The sequence below is a fragment of the Lactuca sativa genome, chromosome 4, assembly GCF_002870075.4.
Source record: "Lactuca sativa cultivar Salinas chromosome 4, Lsat_Salinas_v11, whole genome shotgun sequence".
Classification (NCBI taxonomy): domain Eukaryota; kingdom Viridiplantae; phylum Streptophyta; class Magnoliopsida; order Asterales; family Asteraceae; genus Lactuca; species Lactuca sativa.
In genome coordinates, this window is record NC_056626.2 from 38,984,588 (window position 1) to 39,006,450 (window position 21,863).

General features: G+C 33.1%; 1 protein-coding gene across 1 annotated transcript; it reads left to right on the forward strand.

Annotated features, from left to right (window-relative positions):
* The first annotated feature begins 16,485 nt into the window (after positions 1 to 16,485).
* LOC111917731 (receptor protein kinase TMK1) lies at positions 16,486 to 19,835 on the forward strand. The gene is made up of 2 exons (XM_023913395.3): positions 16,486 to 19,003; positions 19,145 to 19,835. The coding sequence occupies exons 1-2, from the start codon at positions 16,693 to 16,695 to the stop codon at positions 19,651 to 19,653; spliced, it is 2,820 nt and encodes a 939-aa protein (XP_023769163.1). The 5' UTR covers positions 16,486 to 16,692; the 3' UTR covers positions 19,654 to 19,835.
* Positions 19,836 to 21,863: the final 2,028 nt, after the last annotated feature.

Here is a 21,863-nt window from a genome sequence, read left to right on the forward strand (position 1 = left end):
AGCTTTTCAGCTAGTTTTACCAAACGTTACTTTTTATCAGCTAATTTTTTATTTAACAGCTAGTTTTTCAGCTAACAGCTAGCTTTTCAGCTAACAACTAGCTTTTCAGCTAGTCTGCCAAACATAGCCTAAGTGTAATAGGATTAAATTTGTTAAGCAAAAGTGATCTTGTTGAATATTGAACAAGTTAGGATGGTGTAGGAGTGCATACTTGTTCAAGTTTTTCAAGATTTAAAGTACACTGTTATTTAGGGGCGAAGCCCCTAAACGAACGGGGGTCTGGGACAGCGCCCAAGGGGCGATAGCCCCTGGCTGGGTTCGGGCAGCGCGAAAATTTTTATTTGGGTTATGTGTTATATTAAAAAATGCTTCAAAAATCCATTTTTTTAGAAAGTTGACCCTTTTTCCCTGAGATCTGTTTTATGATAGGTTTGGTAAATTTTTATGACAATTTGTAACTATCTTGTGACAGTTTTCAGACAGGAATCATATATTCGTTTTTGGTCATTTTTTGGTACATCTTCTTGAAGAACATTTTCACATACATTCTCAAATTTCGTTTTCTGAATTTCATCCAATTGAGTTTTCAATCTGTACCATCGAATTACTTCAATTTGATAGTGAATCACGACTTTCAGAGAATCCAAACAATTTGTTCATCCCTTATTTCTAACACTACAAACATACTCTTCAAACATAAATATTTTTTGTCTTTAATTCTACTTCTTCATCCAATGACGATGATGAATATGATGATTTGTTTGTACACATGTCGTTGTCAACAACAAGCAAAAGGTTGTGTCAGAGAGTCAGAAGAATATTTCCACATACATTCTCTGATTTCGTTTTCTGAATTTCATCCAATTGAGTTTTCGATCTGTACCATCGAATTACTTCAATTTGATAGTGAATCACGACTTTCAGAGAATCTAATCAATTTGTTCATCCCTTATTTCTAACACTACAAACATACTCTTCAAACATAAATATTTTTTGTCTTTAATTCTACTTCTTCATCCAATGATGATGATGAATATGATGATTTGTTTGTACACATGTCATTGTCAACGACAAACAAAAGGTTGTGTCAGAGAGTCAGAAGTTCAAATGTCAAAAAGAGGAGCAAAACTTCAATCAAACGGGGTCGTATCGCAACAAGCGAATTTTTGGTACGTGATTACTTTGGTCCTCATGGTTTATACAATCTATCAAAATTCGAAGAACATTTTTGTATTAGTATAAATTTATTCTTACGTATAGCTAGAGATTTGGAAAATAATTATGAGTTTTTTCAATTCAGATTGGATGCTAGAGGTAAACGTGGTTTTATTATAATACAAAAATGCACAGTCGCTCTTCGACAATGGCATATGACATAGCCGTAGACACATCATATGAGTATTTGAAAATATTTGATAGGACGGATCGAGAATGTGCATATCTTTTTTGTGAGTATGTTGTAGAGCTTTACGGTGACATATACTTACGAAAGATGACCATAAGTGATGTCGAACAGTTATATATCACACATCAAGATAAATACGGTTTTTCAGGAATGCTTGGTAGCCTTGATTGTACACATTAGGAGTGGGAAAATTGTCCCAATGCATGACAAGGTTAATTCATGCGAGGTGCTCATGACATGTCGACTGTTATGCTAGAAACATTTGCTTCACAGGACATATGATTTTGACATGCGTTCTTTGGTATGACGAGGTCAAACAACGACCTGAATGTGCTTGGAGCGTCTCCATTATTTAACGATATTTTGTAGGGTAAAACTCCAAACATGCCATACATTGTGAAGGAACAAGAATATAATTTTGGGTATTACCCTGGTGATGAGATATATCCAGAGCACGCTACACTTGTCAAGTCATACTCATATCCCACTGATGAAAAATGAAAATTCTTCAAGTTAGCAAAAGAATCAGCAAGGAAAGATGTGGAACGGGTTTTGGAGTCCTCAAAAGAAAGTGACACATAATGAAACATCCGACACGATCATGGGATATGACAAAATTAACGAAAGTGTTGACTACTTGTGTTATATTACAAAACATGATAATAAAAGAAGAGGGTATTACTATTTATACGTATAATCCGAACGATATACTTAATTTACCTGCACTAATAAAAGTCGGTAGACCAACATACTTCACAAAACTTTTGGCAATACAAAATAGTGAAACACATTACAATCTGCGTCATGATTTAACTAAACACATATGAAAAAGGCAATTTGAACAACACAATGCCAATGTTGAGGAAGATGATGAGGACGGGCACGATGATGATGAAGACGAGGACAAGAACAATGATGATGACGACAAGTAGTATTTTCTATTTGCTAGTTTAATGTTTCATGTAATTTTTTATTAGTAAACTATTTATTTAAGTTTAAAATTGTAATACATGTTTATCGTGACCATGTATCACTTTGGAAGATATAAAATGATATGAGGCGAGTAAGAGTAATAGTGCATGGAGTTACTTTAAATTGATAAATGCTACTTAGTAAACGATAATTGAGTAATGTTGTATAGCTTGTTGAGAGGATTATGTGGATATACAAATTGTTGAAAATGGAGTTCGTATGAGAAAGATATGGTTGTTTGAAGTTTAGATGAAAGTACGTTGCTATTTTGAGAAATTCAACAAAAGTCAAGTTAATGGTCAAACTATTGACCATCACGACATGAAGATACATTGTCACGACATGACAACATGATCCTCACGGCGTGAGGGATGCTTCCTCACAACATGACAAAGGTTGAATTACTAAGACAAGCGGCAAAAGAGTACAACACATAGACGAACCGAACTCTTTTGATTGTCACGGCGTGACACATACATTGTCACGACGTGAGACCTTTCAGAGTATAAATATGAGTGTTTTCATGTCATTTGATAAATTTTGGCAGGCGTGATCGGAGATGCTGCCTGAGAATCGTTTACAGGACATTATACCAATATACGGTAGATACGAGGTTGAGTATGAGATCTGTTGAGGTATATTTTACCCCGTTAATTAGTAATTGTGATATATGATTATTTTTATATATAATAGAGTCGAGTATATTATGGGTAAATATATGGTGTTGTTATGAAGCCATTGGTAAGATTTTGAGTAGATATTATGATTAAAGATATAGGCGAGACTGTGAGGGTTATAAACCCGATTACCCAAGAATTAACCGTTATGAGAAATTTAGCAATTGGATTACATGTTAAGCCTATTATGATAATATTATCGGATGGGATTATCGATGTGACGAGAAGTCACGGTGTATAATTGTTAGTGAGTCGAGACGGGTTCTAAGGAACTTGTCAATTGATGAATAGGTGTTACCATGTAACAAGTTGATGAATAGTGGAAGAGCAAAACCGAGACTAGAATAAGTCTATCGACTAATAAGGTGAACAACACTACTCTAACATCCATTGTGTGTTATCTATGATACACCTTACATGATTTATATAATTTATTATTATTGAGTAATTGACTGATATTAGAAAGATTGATTATTCTGAGAAATTAATATTGATTGAAAGATTGATCTTGATTGAGAAATTACTATTAAATGAAAGATAACTTATAAATGAAAGGTAGATCCTTGATGATATAGATTATAACCAAGAAATGGATCACCTTAAAATTTAGATCATTTATGAGTAATTGCTTGTATTTGATTTGTGATATATGTGATATCTATACTATCTCTGATATACGATATGTGAATTATATCGAGATTTAAATAATTGTTTATTGTTGATAAATATATTATTATTAAGAAACTATTCACTAATATGAATTAGATCATTATCGAGAAATAGATTATAATTGAGAGATAGATCTTGATAGAGAGATTGGTTCCTATTGAGAAAGACAGATCGTGATATATATATATATATATATATATATATATATATATATATATATATATATATATGTAACACCCCGTTCTAAAAGTACTTATTTATGAATTTCCGAGATCAAGAGTAAGGGCGTTTCGGTCTTTTGTGGGCATTGGGTTTCATTCGAGAAGGTTCCGGACCGGGGTGTGTCGTTAGAAGCATAGGGATTCTCGCCACATTTTCGTGGATATAAAGTTCGTCGGAAACGGACTTAGGATGAAGGAGTTATGACATTTTAAAGAAAGTGACATTTATGGCCCTTAATGGAAAAAGTTGTCGAAGTAGGCCATGCATGCAATTGGAACAAGCGTGGGTACGCCCAACGTAGGCTGGGTTACGCCCAACGTTGTATAGCGAATGGTCGCGGGTGCAAGGACGCGTACACCCAACGTACGCTCAGAGTCCTTAAACCCTAATTTGAGGGTGAGCCACTATATAAAGAACATAATAGCTCAAACCCTAGCCTCATTATCAGCCTCCCTAACCTCAGAGAAACCCTAGAACGCCTCATCCTTCCTTTTTGTGAGATCTTGACCTTGGGAAGCTCATTTTGGTGGTTTAAGCTTGGAAGAGGAAAATAGGAAGTTGTCAAAGAAGGACTTGGGAAGTTGGAGCTTATAGATCTGGAATAACATCATCTTCTAGAGCCCTTTTGAGGTATAAAGTCTCTTGCTTGAAATTTATTTTGTGTAGATCTTGGTGTTATGAGGTCTTGACACAATTTCTTGTCCCAAAAACCTCAAAGCGATGCATGATGCGAGTTGGTCGAGATTAGCTGTCCTTTCAGACCTTAGGAGAGGTCTTGAGTGAGAAAAATGAGGTCCCAATGGCTTTGGGGTTCTCATGTGTGATATAAATAGGTCTTAATGGATTAAGACCTTGGATTAAGAGCTTTATGGACGTCCCAAGTAATAAAGTTTGAGACTTTATGAATCCCAGGCATATTTGGTCTATGGATCTGAAGTTTAGGCTTAAGAGCTTAAGCCGTTAAGAACTTATGTGGGATTTTAGTTCAGTGAGAGTACGCCCCGCGTAAATGGATGTACGCCCAACGTAGTGGGTCTGTGTCCCGACTCCAATCCGCGAGCATCGATGTACGCCCAACGTACCAAGAGGGGTACGCCCAGCGTACTCCTTCTGTTGGGTTTTTGATTTTGGGCCTTAAGTGATTGGGCTGTTATTAGGCTAGTGGGGCTTGGGCCGTGACAGAACATTTTGGATGGAGTAATTTAGACCCAATAATTATTATGGACCTTGGATCTAGGCCGTTTGGAAAGGTGGGCCCAATTTAGTAAATTGGGCCAATAATGGGTTTTGCATGAGGATTTGGTTTTGGGTCTTGGCCCAATAAGAGGATGATGGACTTAATGAGTGTTGTGGGCCCTTGGTCTAGAAAGTCATGATTAGACTCTAACTTGGTGATTATCATGTGATAGCTGGGTGTCCCGGTGAGTCAGCGGTCAGAGATTTGTAGGATTTCGGCAGTTGCAAGGTGAGTTATCCTCACTATATCGACAGGGTCTACGACACCAAGGCCGACCCTTTATCGGATGGAAATCCGGGTATTGTTTGTTACGTTATTGTTTTGCTAGATATGCATCTTGGTATTTAGGATGGTGTTATGTTAGTGACCTGGTTAAGGTCGGTACCCAGGATATAGGGTAATGTTATGCTAATGACCGGTTAGGTCGGAATCCTGGTTAGGATGTTGATATGCCATGTGACCTGTTAGACTGCTTGTCTGGTTAGAGATTTGTTACATGATTGATTGTTTTATGTGCTCATGGTTGTTTAACGGGGGTTGGGTTGAGGCAGGTCCTGCTTAGTGCTGTAGGCCAACATACCCAGGGCGGACCGGATATTCCGAAGGCCCAGCGAGCGGTCCGGATAGGCTGAAGGCCCCAAGAGTGCGGACCAGACGTGCCGAGGCTCGGAGAGTGGACCAGGACGACTGAAGGCCCGGTGCGGGCGGACCAGATATACTGTAGACTCAGAGAGTGGACCAGGTGGATTGAAGGCCCGGTGCGGGCAGACCAATCACACTGTAGACTCGATGTACATGGCTAGACTCGGAGGGTGGACCAGGTGGACTGAAGGCCCGGTGCGGGCGGACCAATCACATAGCAGAACCGATGTGAACGGTTGTTCTATTTGTGATATGATATGAGTATGTTATGTGTGGTTGATATTTTGGGGGTAACTCACTAAGCTTTCGGGCTTACAGTTGTAGTGTTATGTTTCAGGTACTTCAAGAGATCGTGGCAAGGCGAAGGCGTGATCGTACCGCTCCTCATGTTTTATGATTTAAGTAATATGGTTATGGGGATGCTCTGATGTTTAAACTATTTTGAGAACAAAATGTATGAACTTAATGGTTTTTGAATGAAAGAATTTTTTTTTGAATTTGGTTGAAATTTTTGGTCGTTACAATATATATATATATATATATATATATATATATATATATATAGGGAGAGAGAGAGAGAGAGTGAGAGAGAGAGAGAGAAAGATCTTGCATAAGAAATCGATCACGATTGACATAGATTACAATTGAGAGTTTAACCTTGAGTGAGAGATTGATCATGATAGAAAGATAGACATCATCACTAAGAGATAAATCATACACACACATGCAGAGAGGGAGAGAGATAGAGATAGAGAGAGAGAGAGAGATCATTGTTGAGAAATAGAGCGTTATTGAAGAACTAACTACTATTAGAATTGATAAGAGGATATGAGAATACCAATAATAGCCGTAATATATTTGCTATATATTATTAATGATTACTTGGTTGCGATATATGTGATTTATATGATTATGTTTTAGTAGTTGTTATTCACTATGCCGTGAGACTTATGTTATTATAATGGTTTATTTTGCAGGTATATTATTTGTGACATCCGACTCGATCCTATACTTGAGGTGTAATGCCCGTGTTTCTAGGCTATGCATTAATATTGATGTAATAGTCTAGGTTAACCTTTGTAACTCATTTTGAAATAATAAAAATGTATTATTTGAGTATTATGTGTTTTATGCTTAATTGTGTGGCTTAAATGAATTAAAAATGAAAGTAAGCGTAATAATAAAATATTAGATAAGCCTGATATCTATACATGAAGTTGTAGTGGTCGTTACGAGGATTCCGAAAATATAAAGAATGCCGAAATCCGAGTTATAACGAAGGAGTTATGACTTGTCGAAGTTTCGCGACAGAACCGGTACGACACTGCGCGACGTAAATATTGAATTTACGATAGAGCGATATTTAGCCTTAGTGATTTAAACGAAAGTCATAAAATACGTTAAACCAAGAGCGTCCATATAAAGAACGTCTAAATCTGACTTCGTATGAGGAAGTTATGATTTTTCTAAGTTTCGACTTAGCGGTATGCAACCCAAATCTCGAAATTGAGATCGAGTGATATTTGGCCGAAACAATATAAATGAGAATTGAAGATCTCGTCGATGGTAGTCCAACGGTGAAAAGACAGACGAAAACGGACGTCGGATGAAGAAGTTATGAATTTCTAACGGAGTTTTCCTGTCCCGTCCTACTAAAAATAATATAATAAAAAGTAAAATCAAAATTATCCAACAGAGTGTAAACGAGAGTTGTAGAGAATAATCTCACCTACGCGTGGATATAAAGAACGTCGAAAACGGAGCTCGTATGCGAAAGATATGAATTTCTGAAGTTCAGGGCGCGAACCCCGCCACTGTGTCAGAGTTCACGACGTGAACTCAATATTAATGTCTTCTGGAGCCTGGCAGTTGCAAGTTGCGATGACGCACCTGATGACTACTGAACTCACGACGTGAATTTTGAGATTTACGACGTGAATTAAGTATTTCAGCCCTGTAAATAGAAATCGAAGGACAACCGATTTTGGTTGCTATTTTCTTACTCCCTCTCTTCCTATACCCTCTTTGGTCGTCTTAAAGCACCCCCGAAGCCCCAGTATCATCCCGAAACCCGAAGCAAGTCCCGAAGCTCCGAAGATCCCGAGAAGAAAAGAGTTTCCAAGCCGAAGCTCTGCCCGCGAGAAGCTCGGTGTGTGAAGATATCCCAGATTCATTGAAGAGTTATTGCTTTTAGAGCCGTAGTGCTGTCCGGTAATCATCTTATCAAGTGAGTGCATAATCTCTTTCACATACACGAATTTAATACAAGTATTGATGAATGTATTAGATATGTGATATGAGTAAGTGTGTAGTTGCTTTCTGATAAAATATTGAATAAATATGTTATACAGGTTTTAAGCTGTATATAAACAAATATATTTTATCTACAAATATGTTGGGTAAAACATGGGTAGATAGTGATGTGTTATGAAATAAAAATGATGATAGGCCTCGATGTGATTGTGATATAGTCGTCTAGCAGAATATGGATGACGACCATGGACTTTTCTAGACAGTTCAGTGGAACGCTGACAGGCTCATAACCTGTAGGTGTAGTGAACTTGGGTGTTCATTTGCTATATTCTATCCCCCTCATGGTTGCCTTAGGACATTCATTGCTGAGGAAACCCCTTTGCAGTAGTGTCTGTCCCGATGAAAATCCTAGATTAGGTCCCTTGTATTAGTTGTTGTCATAGGGACGTAAAGTGAGGATAACGGGAATGGGTAATCGGGTTATTGTTGGTTGGTGAAATTAAATATAACTATTTATTGTGGGTTAAAAACCCTATATGTTAACCAGACTCCCAAGCCTAACCCACTCAGTTTCTTTGTATTACAGGTAATGACGCGAGAGTATAAGTTGGAGAACTTGTGAAGATGTTTTTGTTTATAGACCAGTAGTTGTATATAACTGTGTAAGGTCTATGTTTTATTGTTTATGCTTTTGTGTCTATATCAGAACATAACATCCCGAGTTTTGATATATAATGAAAATAAATTTCTTTAAGAAATGCTTTGATAAAACTTATTTTACCATGTATTGTTTTGGGACAAATTCCGCAACTCTTTTAAATAAATGAGTTTACTCTGAAATTATTTTAAAAACATAAATGAAACCGATCTTTCCTGGACGTGACTTTGAGGATGTCACATGAGGCCCATACGATCCTTATGATAACTAATTGTAATCCAGAGTGCTAATGTACACCAAAATTATTATAAAATTTTAAATGAGAAATGAAATTTTTAGGGTGTACATTAGCACTCTGGAATACAAGTAGTTAGTATAATGCAATGAGCATACCCTTTAGTCTTAGTATAATGTTTTCCAAAGTTGCCATAAAACGATAATCAATTTATTATGAATCGATATTTTGCTACTGTCGAAAAAATCAGACTTTATGCTAATGCAATAATTATTTTAGAAGAATCATATGTCATTTAGTCTTCTTTTCTAATTTTGTTTTGGTTCTATTTTTTTTTTCTGCTCAACCACTATAAACGATATACCAAAGTTTATATATATATATATATATATATATATATATATATATATATATATATATATATATATATATATATATATATATATATATATATATATATATATATAGACACGCACACACTAGCATAATATGATATATATAAAAATGAGGTCCTAGAAATTCGGAGGCCCTAAACCATCATCCAAGTTGCCCCACTCATTGGCACGACCCTGAGTCATCGAAACAATTGTTATCTAAAAAATAGACGTTCGAGATGGATTGTCAAGAGGATGAAGTAAAATTAATAGAAATCGACGATTATGGTCTAACTAAATGGATAGCCTAAAACTAAATTGAGCGGGACAACTCGAAGACAAACAGCCATAGGTGAATTGTGACATTGTGTTTTAGGTCTTGACACATATATTCATACCTTATAACTTTTTTCTATCATGTACAGATATAGACTATTTGGGTGTTATGATAATTCATCTACGTACCTTATAATTTTTTCTTTTATCATGTAAAGATATAAATTATTTGGATGTGATGATAATGCAAACGCATACACATGCACATGTTAGAAACCAATGTAAGAGCAACCTTTCCTTTTTTTGGGTACTATGGTATAGGACCCCTATGCATATAGTCATTACCTACTTTCTCATTGTGTGATTGTTGGTTATCCATTCTAATACTTTCTTTTAGGTTTATCAAAAAGTCTACTACCAAAACAACCTTAAACAATGAATGGCTAAACTTCTCTTTTGTTTCCCCAACATTATGGTAAATCATATCAATCCTTATGATACATGTTTCCAACCATCACAATACTTCATACGATTAACATACTCATGATCAATTTCTGAATCTTTCTATAAAGTTGAAAATTTGCAAATAACTCTTTACTGTTTTGTAGATTTGATTGTATTTATTTATTTTGTTATAAAAAGGTTGTATTTAGAGGACCAAAAATTATACAATTTAACTTTGTCACATCCACGATTCAAACAAATTATATCTTAATATGCAAGTTAATATGATTAATAGGATAAGTGTGACATTTAAAAAGCTTTCTTTTTTGAGTGGTTTGATTTCAGCAAAAAGAAACACAACCAAGGAAACTAGAAAAAATTAATATTTTTTTCGAAAAAAAATACTTTTTTAAAAAAAAATATATTTTTTTTTCGATTGTAATATTTTTTTTTAAGAAAAAAAAATATTACAATCGAGTTGCAATCGATTGGATTGGTAATTCTCCTTCGTCGCTTTTAAAAAAAGGTTATAGGTGGTTTTTAAATGTCCGTGATGATATGGATGTTTCGGAAGTTTTGGAACGCCATAGTTTTTGTGGTCAAGGAGTTATGTAGAGAATTCATTTTTAAAAAGATTGTAATTGCTTCCTTTAATTGGTTTAACCATAGATTTAAACTATGTTTGACGTATTAATTGGAAAACTAGCTGACAGCTGATAAGCTAACTAATAAAAATGACGTTTGGTAAAACTATCTGAAAAACTAGTTAAAATATAGAAAATTACATAAAAGGACATTTAAGAGTATGTGTTTCTATAATTAAGTAAGGGGTATATTTGAAATTTTTAAAAAAAGCTCCTAAAAAGCTAGTCTAAGGCTATGTTTGGTGTACCAGCTGAAAAGCTAGCTGATAGCTGAAAAACTAACTGTTAAATAAAAAGCTAGCTGATAGCTGAAAACTAACTGATAAATAAATGACATTTGGTAAAACTAGCTGAAATATATAAAATTACATAAAAGAACAGGTAAAAGTATTTGTTTATATAATTAATTAAAGGGTATATTTGGAAAATTTTTAAAAAGCTCCTAAAAGTTAGTTTAAGTAGCTTTTCAAAAAGCTAGCTTATAAGCTATTTTTTGGCTTACCAAACACGACAACATAAAGAAGCTTGAAAAATAAGCTAGCTATGGCGCCAAACACAACGTAAGTAGCTTTTCAAAAAGCTAGCTTATAAACTATTTTTTGGTTTGTCAAACACGACAACATAAAAAACCTCGAAAAATAAGCTAGTTTATCAGCTAACGATAACATAAAAAAGCTCAAAAAAATAAACTAGCTCATCAGCTAGCTATGACGTACCAAATACAGTCTTAGAAAACAAAATTTTAATTGGGTTAACCGGTTGTAGGACTTGAATTTGGCCATCACTTTGTAATCTCTTTTTGTCTTGCACCTTGTTAGTGTTAGTTTTATAAGGGGTTACTAGTTGCTAAACAATTCCAACCAACAATCTTGCTCCGTTTTTGATCAAGAATTCAACTATATCACATTGAAAATCAAATCTCCTAAAGGAAAATAAGAGTATACATGTACAATAAAATAACGTGAAAGTAAACAATGCAGAATCAAACACAATAACTTATGTGCTTCGGTCAATATTTGAACTATCGAGCCAATAACATTTAATGAGTTTTTGTTTAAAGTTCAGAAGTACAATGTATATGAACATATATGAGAATAATTTTTTTTGAACATTAGTTAAAAAGGTCAAGGAGTCGTTTGTTACTTGGACGATATTGGAGATACCTTTATGTAACTTCCTATTAACTACCAAATGTTTCTCTTAACTTACCTTCTTGACATTAAAAAACAAAAATGAGTGTGTTTGTGGTCCATGTTATTTGGAAAAACATAAGTTTACTTTATCTTCAAAAATATTGACATGTAAATATTTTTTCATATTATATACATATTCGACTTCAATAACATCTCGTGTTAATTAGAGAAATTAATTATCTTTATGTATGGGTTGTGTTTGATGTATACATATAGTAGTTGATAAGCTAATTTATTTTTTAAACTTTTTTGATTTATTATGTTTGATGAATTAAAAAATAGTTGATAAACTAATTTTTTAAAAAGATATTTAGAATATTTTTTTTAATTTTCTAAATATACCCCTTAATTAATTATAAAAACGTATTCTTTTTAATGTTATTTTAAATCATTTTATATTTTTCAGTTAGTTTTAACAAACAATATTTTTAAGAGTTAACTTTTTATTTAACAACTATATTTTTAGCTATCAGCTAATACGCCAAACATAATCTAATTATTAAGTAAATTTTGTAGGCAGGTTTTGTAAGGTAACTATAACTTAATATGTTATAAAACTATTTCCTTGTTTAGGAACCGTATGTATTTAATTCAATTTCTATTAACATAAACTAGGTTATAACCTGTGGACACCACGGATTAGAAATATAAAAATAATTTTAATTAAATTATAATGTAATTATTGATCAATAATAAAAAATAATTATAAATATAGATGTTTTGACAAGGCAAATATTATTGATTTGTCTTGATATATGAATCCTTAATAAACATAATAAAAATATAATAATGCTAATTTTAGTTCAACTTTTTAAATTTTAGTAATAAGTTATGAAACTTAATTAAAAAATTAGTATAATAACATGTGTTGGTAATATAGCAGTAGTAACAAAGATGATGTTAAGCCGTATTTTTATTTTTGGACTCCCAACAACTTGTTTTATAATTTAAATCAACTGATTTAGTAGCTAAAATTTCTTCTTAGGAATTGATAGATCCTCTTCTCCGACTATATCTCCATCCTAATTTGGTAATTGTGGAACCAAGTACAATAGTTGAAAAGAGATGCAACAATAGTTAAAAAGGTTCAGTAAAAAAAACAAATAATCATTTCATGAAACAGTTAATATACAAACTTAGAAACTAAATATTTGGTAAATAACAAAATGTTACATCTATAGTCCTTAATACTTAAAGTGGCAAAAAAAAATCATGGTTTTGAAAATGTAAAAAAGCAATTAGAACTTAGGTGGATACTATTCAAACTCATAGCCATTATCTACACCTTGAAAGGAAGGCCTACACACTCACAGACATTAAAATAACGAAATCTATTCCTTTTTACAAAACATGTCATGTTTAAAAATAGAAACGAAAATGAAAATAATTAAAAAATATGTATATATATTTACAGTAGTGGTTTATTTATTTATTTTATTTTTTGGATTTTGGGTGTAGGGTTAGAATGGTCATTTTGGATTGAAATGATTTTAAGTTGTTCCCAACTCTCATGAATACAATACATTAAGAAAAGATATTAAATTGTTCCTAATTCCCCTGTTTTTCCTACATTGCATTCCATTAGTTGTCAAAATATAATATTTACTCAACTTAAAACATAAAAATCATATTTACCCTTCTTAATCCTTTAAATTTCATATTTGCCCAAATATTTTTTTTTGATGTTTTTTATAATTAGTTTTCTGTTTTGGAATTATTAAAATTAAAAGAATAAGTAAATGGACCGTTTTGTCCTTACCTTCTAAAGTGCAGGAACTAAATTAGCCTTATGCCCTTACCTACTGCGATGAACTCTTCTTAACCTCAATTTTTTTTTTATAGCCTTCTCGACATTTTCTTGTTCCAATCAGCTGGTATTTCTTTGTTTATTAAACATTATTTGTGAACTAAAGCTTCTTTTATTAGGGGAAGGATATCTTGTAAATGGTGTTAGACAATTTCACGAGGGATGAATCCTTCACCTGGTAATGTAGGTGTGTCTTGGGTTTGATAAGATTTTGCCATCTATAATCACTACACCAACATCGATCTTGTTGACTGATCCTTCAAATCCCATTGTTTTCATTCTTTTCATCTCTAAAAAAACATCACTCAATTCACTATTATGTTTGAACTAAGAACATATAATCAAAACAGAAAAAAATTTCTAATGTAATTTAAATGTATTGATATTTGTGTTGCTCTTTGAGGAAATGTGTCATACTGTTAGTGATAATAAAACTCAACATCACTTCATATATGATGCCAGCCAAGGTTCTTCACAAACCTAGAAGTAAATAAATTATTAACTTAGCATTTGGGCATGACGATTTAGTTCCTGTAGTTGAGAGGCTAAGGGCAATATGGTCAATTAAAATTTTCAAATATAATTTTAATGATTTCAAAACAGAAAAACTTATTATAAATATTAAAAGATACTAAAAAAATATATTTAGGCAAATATGACATTTTAAATGTTCCAACATCATTTTAATACTAAATATTGAACAAAACACAAAAGGTACCTTTCTCACTTGTAATTTCTATATCTCTTGTCAAATTTAAACCCATAAATGTATAGAAAACATTATATTTGAGAGATAACCATCATCACATAGGGGAAAAATGGTCAAAATAAAGGAAAAAATGACATTTGACAAAAAAAAAATCTTAATTTATTAAGATACAATATAGCTCACCTGCGATGCCCCGTTCTGTCCCTGTAGAAGCTACTACTAATAACAAATTCGACATCCCCTTCATTCTATACTCTGCAATCTCCATAGACACAACTACCCTTCATCAGAATTTGAAGTATAAGTACAAAATACTCCTTAAGTCAAAATTAATCATCTTGAACTTCATGTTGCAGTTTCAATGCTACATTTTTCTTGAATATAAACATGAGTACTTTATCTGGTTTTAGCAATTTATGGAACAAAAGATTATCTGATTTCTTGAATATTCCATTGGCTTCAATGAATAGTATAATTCCATGTCTGTCAGAAGACTTCCATAGCCAAAGAATATAAGAAAAATGCAGTATAAAGAACAAATCAGAACTATTAGGGCTAAAAATACACAAAATCAAAACATAATAAATTAATAAAAATGGTAGAAGCTTAAAACCTATTATGCCCTTTGCAATTTTGGTCATAAAAACACTACAATAAACAAAATGGTCTCACTTTATCAGCAAGTACAAATGCTTAACCATTCAACCAATGTTTCAAGAATAAAGATACCAACATAAAAAGGCACAAAAACTACATACCAATTGCGAGATAATGAAGCAAAAACCAGTGTCCAAGGTTTTCTAGTTTTCAGAGTGAAGCAAGAAGATACGGTGTGCGAGACAGAGAAGCTTCCATAGATAAGAGACATACGAAAATCATAGAAAGATTTCATGAAAATAGTGGGTATATTTTTAGGGTTTTCAAACTTTGAATCAACAATCAAGTGAAGAAGTTGACTCATATACGCTTATCTGTAGTAATTTGGAGTGATTAGGTTCATCTTAATTGCTAATTTTATGGGATTGATAGGAAATACAAAATAAGAAGCCGATTCTAAAGATATGTTTGAGCAGGAAAACACAAAAGCGAGGGTGTAGAAAAGTTACACGTGGCAAAGACAATACTTAAAAGAGGATACGTGTCTGTTTAAATACTCTTTTATTAAGAACTAGTTTATAACCCGTGGAAACCACGGTTATAAAATTAATTAAATTTTCTTAATGAGAGTTCAAAAATTATTAATTAATTATTTTAAATAAATTACTAATTAAAATATATTTTTTTAGTTATATAAAATTATAATCGCTAATTTAAATAAATATATGAAATATTATATCAACTATAACTTGTATTAATTTTATTTTAATTTTATTTTAATGTTATTAATTTAATTTAATTAGAGTGAGAAATTTAAAATTTAAAATTTAAAATGGAGAATTAATAGATTTACAAGTGGCATGGATTAATTAATGACCTAATATTAATTACAATATACAAGTACTAATATTGTAATTTATCGACTATTTTTAATTAAGGCAAATAGTAATTGGTGTGTAAATTTGATTGTTAATTAAGAAAAGATAAAAAAGAAGAAAATGACAAATTGAAAAAAAAAACTTTATTCAAAAATACCAAAAAATGACATGTATCCAAATTAATTTAAGAGTGACAAATGACAAAAAAAAAAAAAACATTTATTTATTAGAGAAGATAGATAAAACCAAGAAAAGTAATAAGTGCAATACTTTATTATAAAACAAAAGAAAAAGATATGTTAATTCCGTTTGTTTTTCTTCTTTTATTTAGGTCACTTTTGACGATGGTTTGACCTTTTTTATTTTTATATTTGGATTTAATACATTAGAAAACTAGATAAAATTAATTTTTAACATACATTTGGTTTTTAATTAATAAAAATTTGCCAAATAATAGTTATTATGATAACGTGTTAGGATTTTGTTTTCATAGCTAGCAAAACATTTTTAAGACATGTTACTTATTATCTAAATATATAAAACAAATAATATAAACATTTGTTTGTTTGTTATTTATTTATTTTTATTTTTTTATCTTTTTATTTCCTTAAATTTCTGTTTCTCCTCTCCCTTCGTTATCGCCGTTCTATAGGTTTGTATAAAAGCTCTTTTTCCCAAATCACTGATTTCATACCAAAAACAATGCTACGCTCGTCATCTCCAACAAACAAACCCTATCATCATAATTACGAACAATTTTCCAAATAACCCAATCGAAATTATTGGTTTTTCTTCAGAAAATGGAGAAATCCGATGTGGGTTTCGAAATCCGGCGTCGATTTCTTCCATTCATCCTGATTATCTCGTCTGTTTCAGTCATCAATGTCCACTCTCAGTCGAGTTCTAACGATGCTGTTGTAATGCAAGCTCTAAAGAAAAACCTACAACCACTGAGTTCACTCGACTGGTCTGACCCCAATCCATGCAACTGGAACAATGTCAAATGCTCCAAAGACAACCGGGTCACCGGAATTCAACTCGGACACCAGAATCTCAAAGGCAATCTCCCTCAAACCCTTAATAACCTCACTCAACTCCAGGTTTTGGAGTTTCAACACAATCAACTCACCGGGCCACTCCCGAGTCTCTCCGGGTTGACTCAGCTTCATAACCTCTTACTCAATAACAACAATTTCTCTTCAATTCCCATCGACTTCTTCGACGGTATGTCCTCTTTGCAGAACATTTATCTTGATTACAATGCTTTTACTGCATGGTCTATATCGGAAAATCTAAAAACTGCATCCAATTTACGAATTTTCTCGGCCACCTCTACTAATCTCACCGGAAAAATCCCGGATTTTTTCGGTGCTGATACATTTTCCGGGTTAATTACTCTTCGTTTAGCTTCGAATTCTCTTGAAGGCGGGTTACCCGATTCGTTTTCGAGTTCTTCAATACAGAGTCTTTGGTTAAATGGACAGAAAAGTACTTTTAGGCTTAATGGCAGCATCGACGTTCTACAAAACATGACACAATTGACTGAAGTGTGGCTTCATACAAACTCCTTTTCGGGTCCTTTACCAGAATTTTCAGGCTTGAACAAGCTACAGAATTTGAGTTTAAGAGATAATAGCTTCACTGGTCCCGTTCCGCCATCTTTGTTAAGTTTGAAGTCTTTAAAAACTATCAATTTGACCAAGAACATGTTACAAGGTCCAACGCCTAAATTCAGTGATTCCGTTTCTGTAGACATGATCGGAATCGAGAGTTTTTGTTTGCCTAATCCCGGAGTTCCTTGTGATTCCCGTGTCAATACGTTACTAACAGTGGCGGAATCAGTAGGTTACCCTCGAGTTTTTGCTAATAATTGGAAGGGTAACGATCCTTGTAATTCATGGATGGGAATAAGTTGCTCAAACGATGGAAGCATCACTGTCGTTAATTTCCGCAAAATGGGTCTCACGGGTACCATTTCATCAAACTTTTCTCAAATTAAATCGTTACAAAGATTGCTTCTTGCAGATAATAATCTCACCGGAGTTATACCTAATGAACTCAAAGATTTACCTGATCTTATTGAAATAGACGTCTCAAACAATCATCTTTCCGGTCAAATCCCACCTTTTAGAGAAAACGTCAAGGTAAAAAGCGAAGGAAACACCAACATAGGGAAAGATGGTCCTACTGTTACAGCGATTCCACCTTCTAATGGTGTATTCCGCAGTGGCGGCAGTGGTGGCAAAACTCCGGGCACTCTGGTGGTTGTGGGGTCTGTGATCGGTGGTGTTTGTGTGGTTTTCTTGGCCGGATTGTTAGCTTTTTGTGTTTACAAAGCAAAAAAGAATCGTTCTAGTTCTAGTGGTCCCGGTAATCCGCCATGTCAGCATACAATGGTGATACACCCCCGCCACTCGGGATCCGATGGCGACGGGGTCAAAATCACAATTGCTGGTCAAACTAACGCCGGCGGGTCAACCGAAACAAACAGTCATCATACAAGTGGTGACGTTCACATCGTTGAAACGGGCAATATGGTAATTTCAATCCAAGTTCTAAGAAACGTAACGAACAATTTCAGCTCCGAGAACATCCTCGGAAAAGGCGGATTCGGAACAGTTTACAAAGGGGAATTACACGATGGAACCAAGATCGCGGTCAAAAGAATGGAATCAGGAGTCATGAGCGAAACCGGAATCACCGAATTCCAATCCGAGATCTCCGTGCTCACCAAAGTCCGGCATCGGCATCTCGTCGCACTTCTCGGATACTGTTTGGATGGAAACGAGAGGTTACTTGTGTACGAATATATGCCTCAAGGGACACTTAGTCGGTTTCTTTTTAACAAAGGGAATGAAGATTTGAAACCACTTTTATGGTCTAAAAGATTGGTAATTGCTCTTGATGTTGCTAGAGGTGTTGAATATTTACATGGTTTAGCACAACAAAGTTTTATTCATCGCGATCTTAAACCTTCTAATATTCTTTTGGGCGATGATTTTCGCGCAAAAGTTGCGGATTTTGGACTCGTTCGCCTCGCCCCAGATGGTAAAGGCTCCATTGCTACTAGATTAGCGGGTACTTTTGGCTACCTTGCACCGGAATATGCAGGTATAATTATAATTAATTAATCAATCCGCTATCTTGCACCGCTATCTTGCACCTGTTTCTTTGTTAAGTCGTTCTTTCTGTACTAAGTTTATAGAAAACAGTTTAAGGATAATAAATGACGATTTTACCCTTGTGTTTCAGTGACGGGTCGGGTGACAACGAAGGTGGATGTGTTTAGTTTCGGGGTGATCCTCATGGAGCTAATCACGGGGCGACAAGCACTAGATGAAACCCAACCGGAAGAAAGCGTGCATCTTGTTCAATGGTTTAAAAAAATGCATATAAACAATGATACATTTAGAAACGCGATTGATCCATCACTTGAGCTTGATGAAGATGGTTTAGCCAGTGTGACTACAGTGGCTGAGTTAGCGGGTCACTGCTGTGCCCGTGAACCGTATCAGAGACCCGACATGAGCCATGCGGTCAATGTTCTGTCATCTTTGGCTGAGCTATGGAAACCGTCTGAACCAGATCCTGATGATGTTTATGGAATTGATCTGAATACAAGTTTGTCTCAAGTGGTTAAGAAGTGGCAAGCGATGGAGGGAATAAGTGGGTTTGATCATTCGGTAGAGAATTCACAAACGAGTATTCCGATTGGGCCTTCTGGGTTTGGGGATTCGTTTATGTCACACGAGGGAAGGTGAGATATTATTAGTTTTTTTTAATTGGTTTGTTTGTTTATTCTTTTTGATGCTTTTTACTTTAGTATTTATCGTTTGTTTGATTATCAACCTCATCATGAAGAGATGTTTGTGGTTTTGTTTTTGAACCTTTTGGAGTTGGTTTGATTTGATATTTACGAAAAGGGTGTCGTAAGTTATTTGTATATTTTGAGAAAACGTTTTATTTCTTAAGTTTTAAAAGGATACGCTGACATGTCGGTTTTCGCTACATCAGTTTTGCATTGAACTACATTATGACATCCGTTAAACGTGGAGAACATAAATTAAATACATATCATATTAATAGGTGATTTTGTTTTAGGTTGAATTTTAATTTAGTCAGATTCATATTTAGAGTTTTTGAACTAAAATTATTAGATAAAAATATTTAATATTTATATTAGAGCAATTTGGTTTTTTTAATATAGTAACTTTTAACATAATTGATCTATATATGATCTTTGTTTTATCACAACATAATGCGACTTCTTGATTAAAACATGTTGTGTAGTAGCTTTATGAATTGACTTTGTTAGGTGTATCAACCCCCATGGAGGCTCTTATGACTCTTTTCATATTGGCCCTGTAAAACCAAAAGCAACAATAAGTTGTTACATCTACCAACAACATTAAATTCTGCAAAGAAATTCGATAAACATTACAAATAAAGTGAATTGTTATAACCATAAACATCAAATTCAGACATTGTAATTTGGTTGATTTCAAAGTATTTTTTCCTTATAAAAATTAAAATATGATTTTTCAGGCTACACCCAATCACATATACATATCTTACGATCAAATAAATTATTACAAAAAGAAACATGTTATGAACAAAAATATAATATTAGTTTCATAATTTGCTAAAGGTTAATACTAATAAATAATAATGAACTTTCACAAATCTTGCATTTTGGTCACTACATCCAACTAACAAATGAAATTCGATTTAGAGGATTGGTTCAAAGAAGTGCATCCATAACTTCTTGTAGCTGAATTTTGGGAAATATTAAGATCTACTGAGATATGAGAGAATGGTCTGTGAGGCTACGGTTGGTTTCTAGAGGGCAATACAAATTCAAAATCGTTAGCACATATCTTTCATACCTGCTTCAATTATCAAATTTAGATCACAGCTGTAAAAATCAAATTATATATATATATATATATATATATATATATATATATATATATATATATATATATATATATATAACCCATATATGTAACCTAACAATCAAACAACATATTTTTCATTGAAATAAATATCATAAATCTACAATTTACACTTGATATATTATTTTTAAATTATATATTACCTTTTCATCTTTAATGGTCACTAACACCTCTTTTTGCCTTATTGTTGTGACATGCATCTATATCGAAAATAAGAGAAGGAACTATAGAGAAAAATGTTGATAGAGTGATACTTCATTGAAAACGCAACAAAATTTTTCATAAAGCCGCTAGGATTCTTCTATAAACTGCTAGAAGGTCTATATAGTGACAACCGATGTGGCATCCATGAGAACGCACCACTTAAAATAATAGTTTTGATTAATTTAAGTGAAAAAATTCATTTTGAATGTTTACCATTTGTAATTGTTTCCACTCGGATGTGAACATTAACATTATTGTAGAAAAATAGAACTTCAAATGAACCCTACATAGCCAATCAATAAACATGACAACACAAAAAGAAGCCTACCTTGACATATAACCAAATTTCCAACAAATTAAATTTTAAGGTTTTGCTGAACATTTTTTTCAATTTATCAGAATTTTATTTTATTACAGTCTTATATGAGTAATCAAGAATCTAAATCAAGTGAAAGAAATAATTGTTCATTTAAATTCAGTAAAAAAAATTACAATATTGTGAAAGTTGCATATAATTTACATGTTTTCTTATTGTCTTGGAGGTACCCGACCACTTGGATATGTACTATTATTTGATTGATTAATGCATAAATTACATTATAGAATATGAAATTTAACGATTGTTCAAATTCATTTATACTTGATTTAACAATAGAAAATAGACAAATTTATAATCATAAAAGTACGCTTAATTCAACAAATTTGTTATCAAAATTAATAGAAAACTGAGTTTCTTGAAGAAACAAATCAAATACATAAAACGAATAAAAAACGAAGAACATTTGAAGATCATGTCAAAAAGGTATGATCTG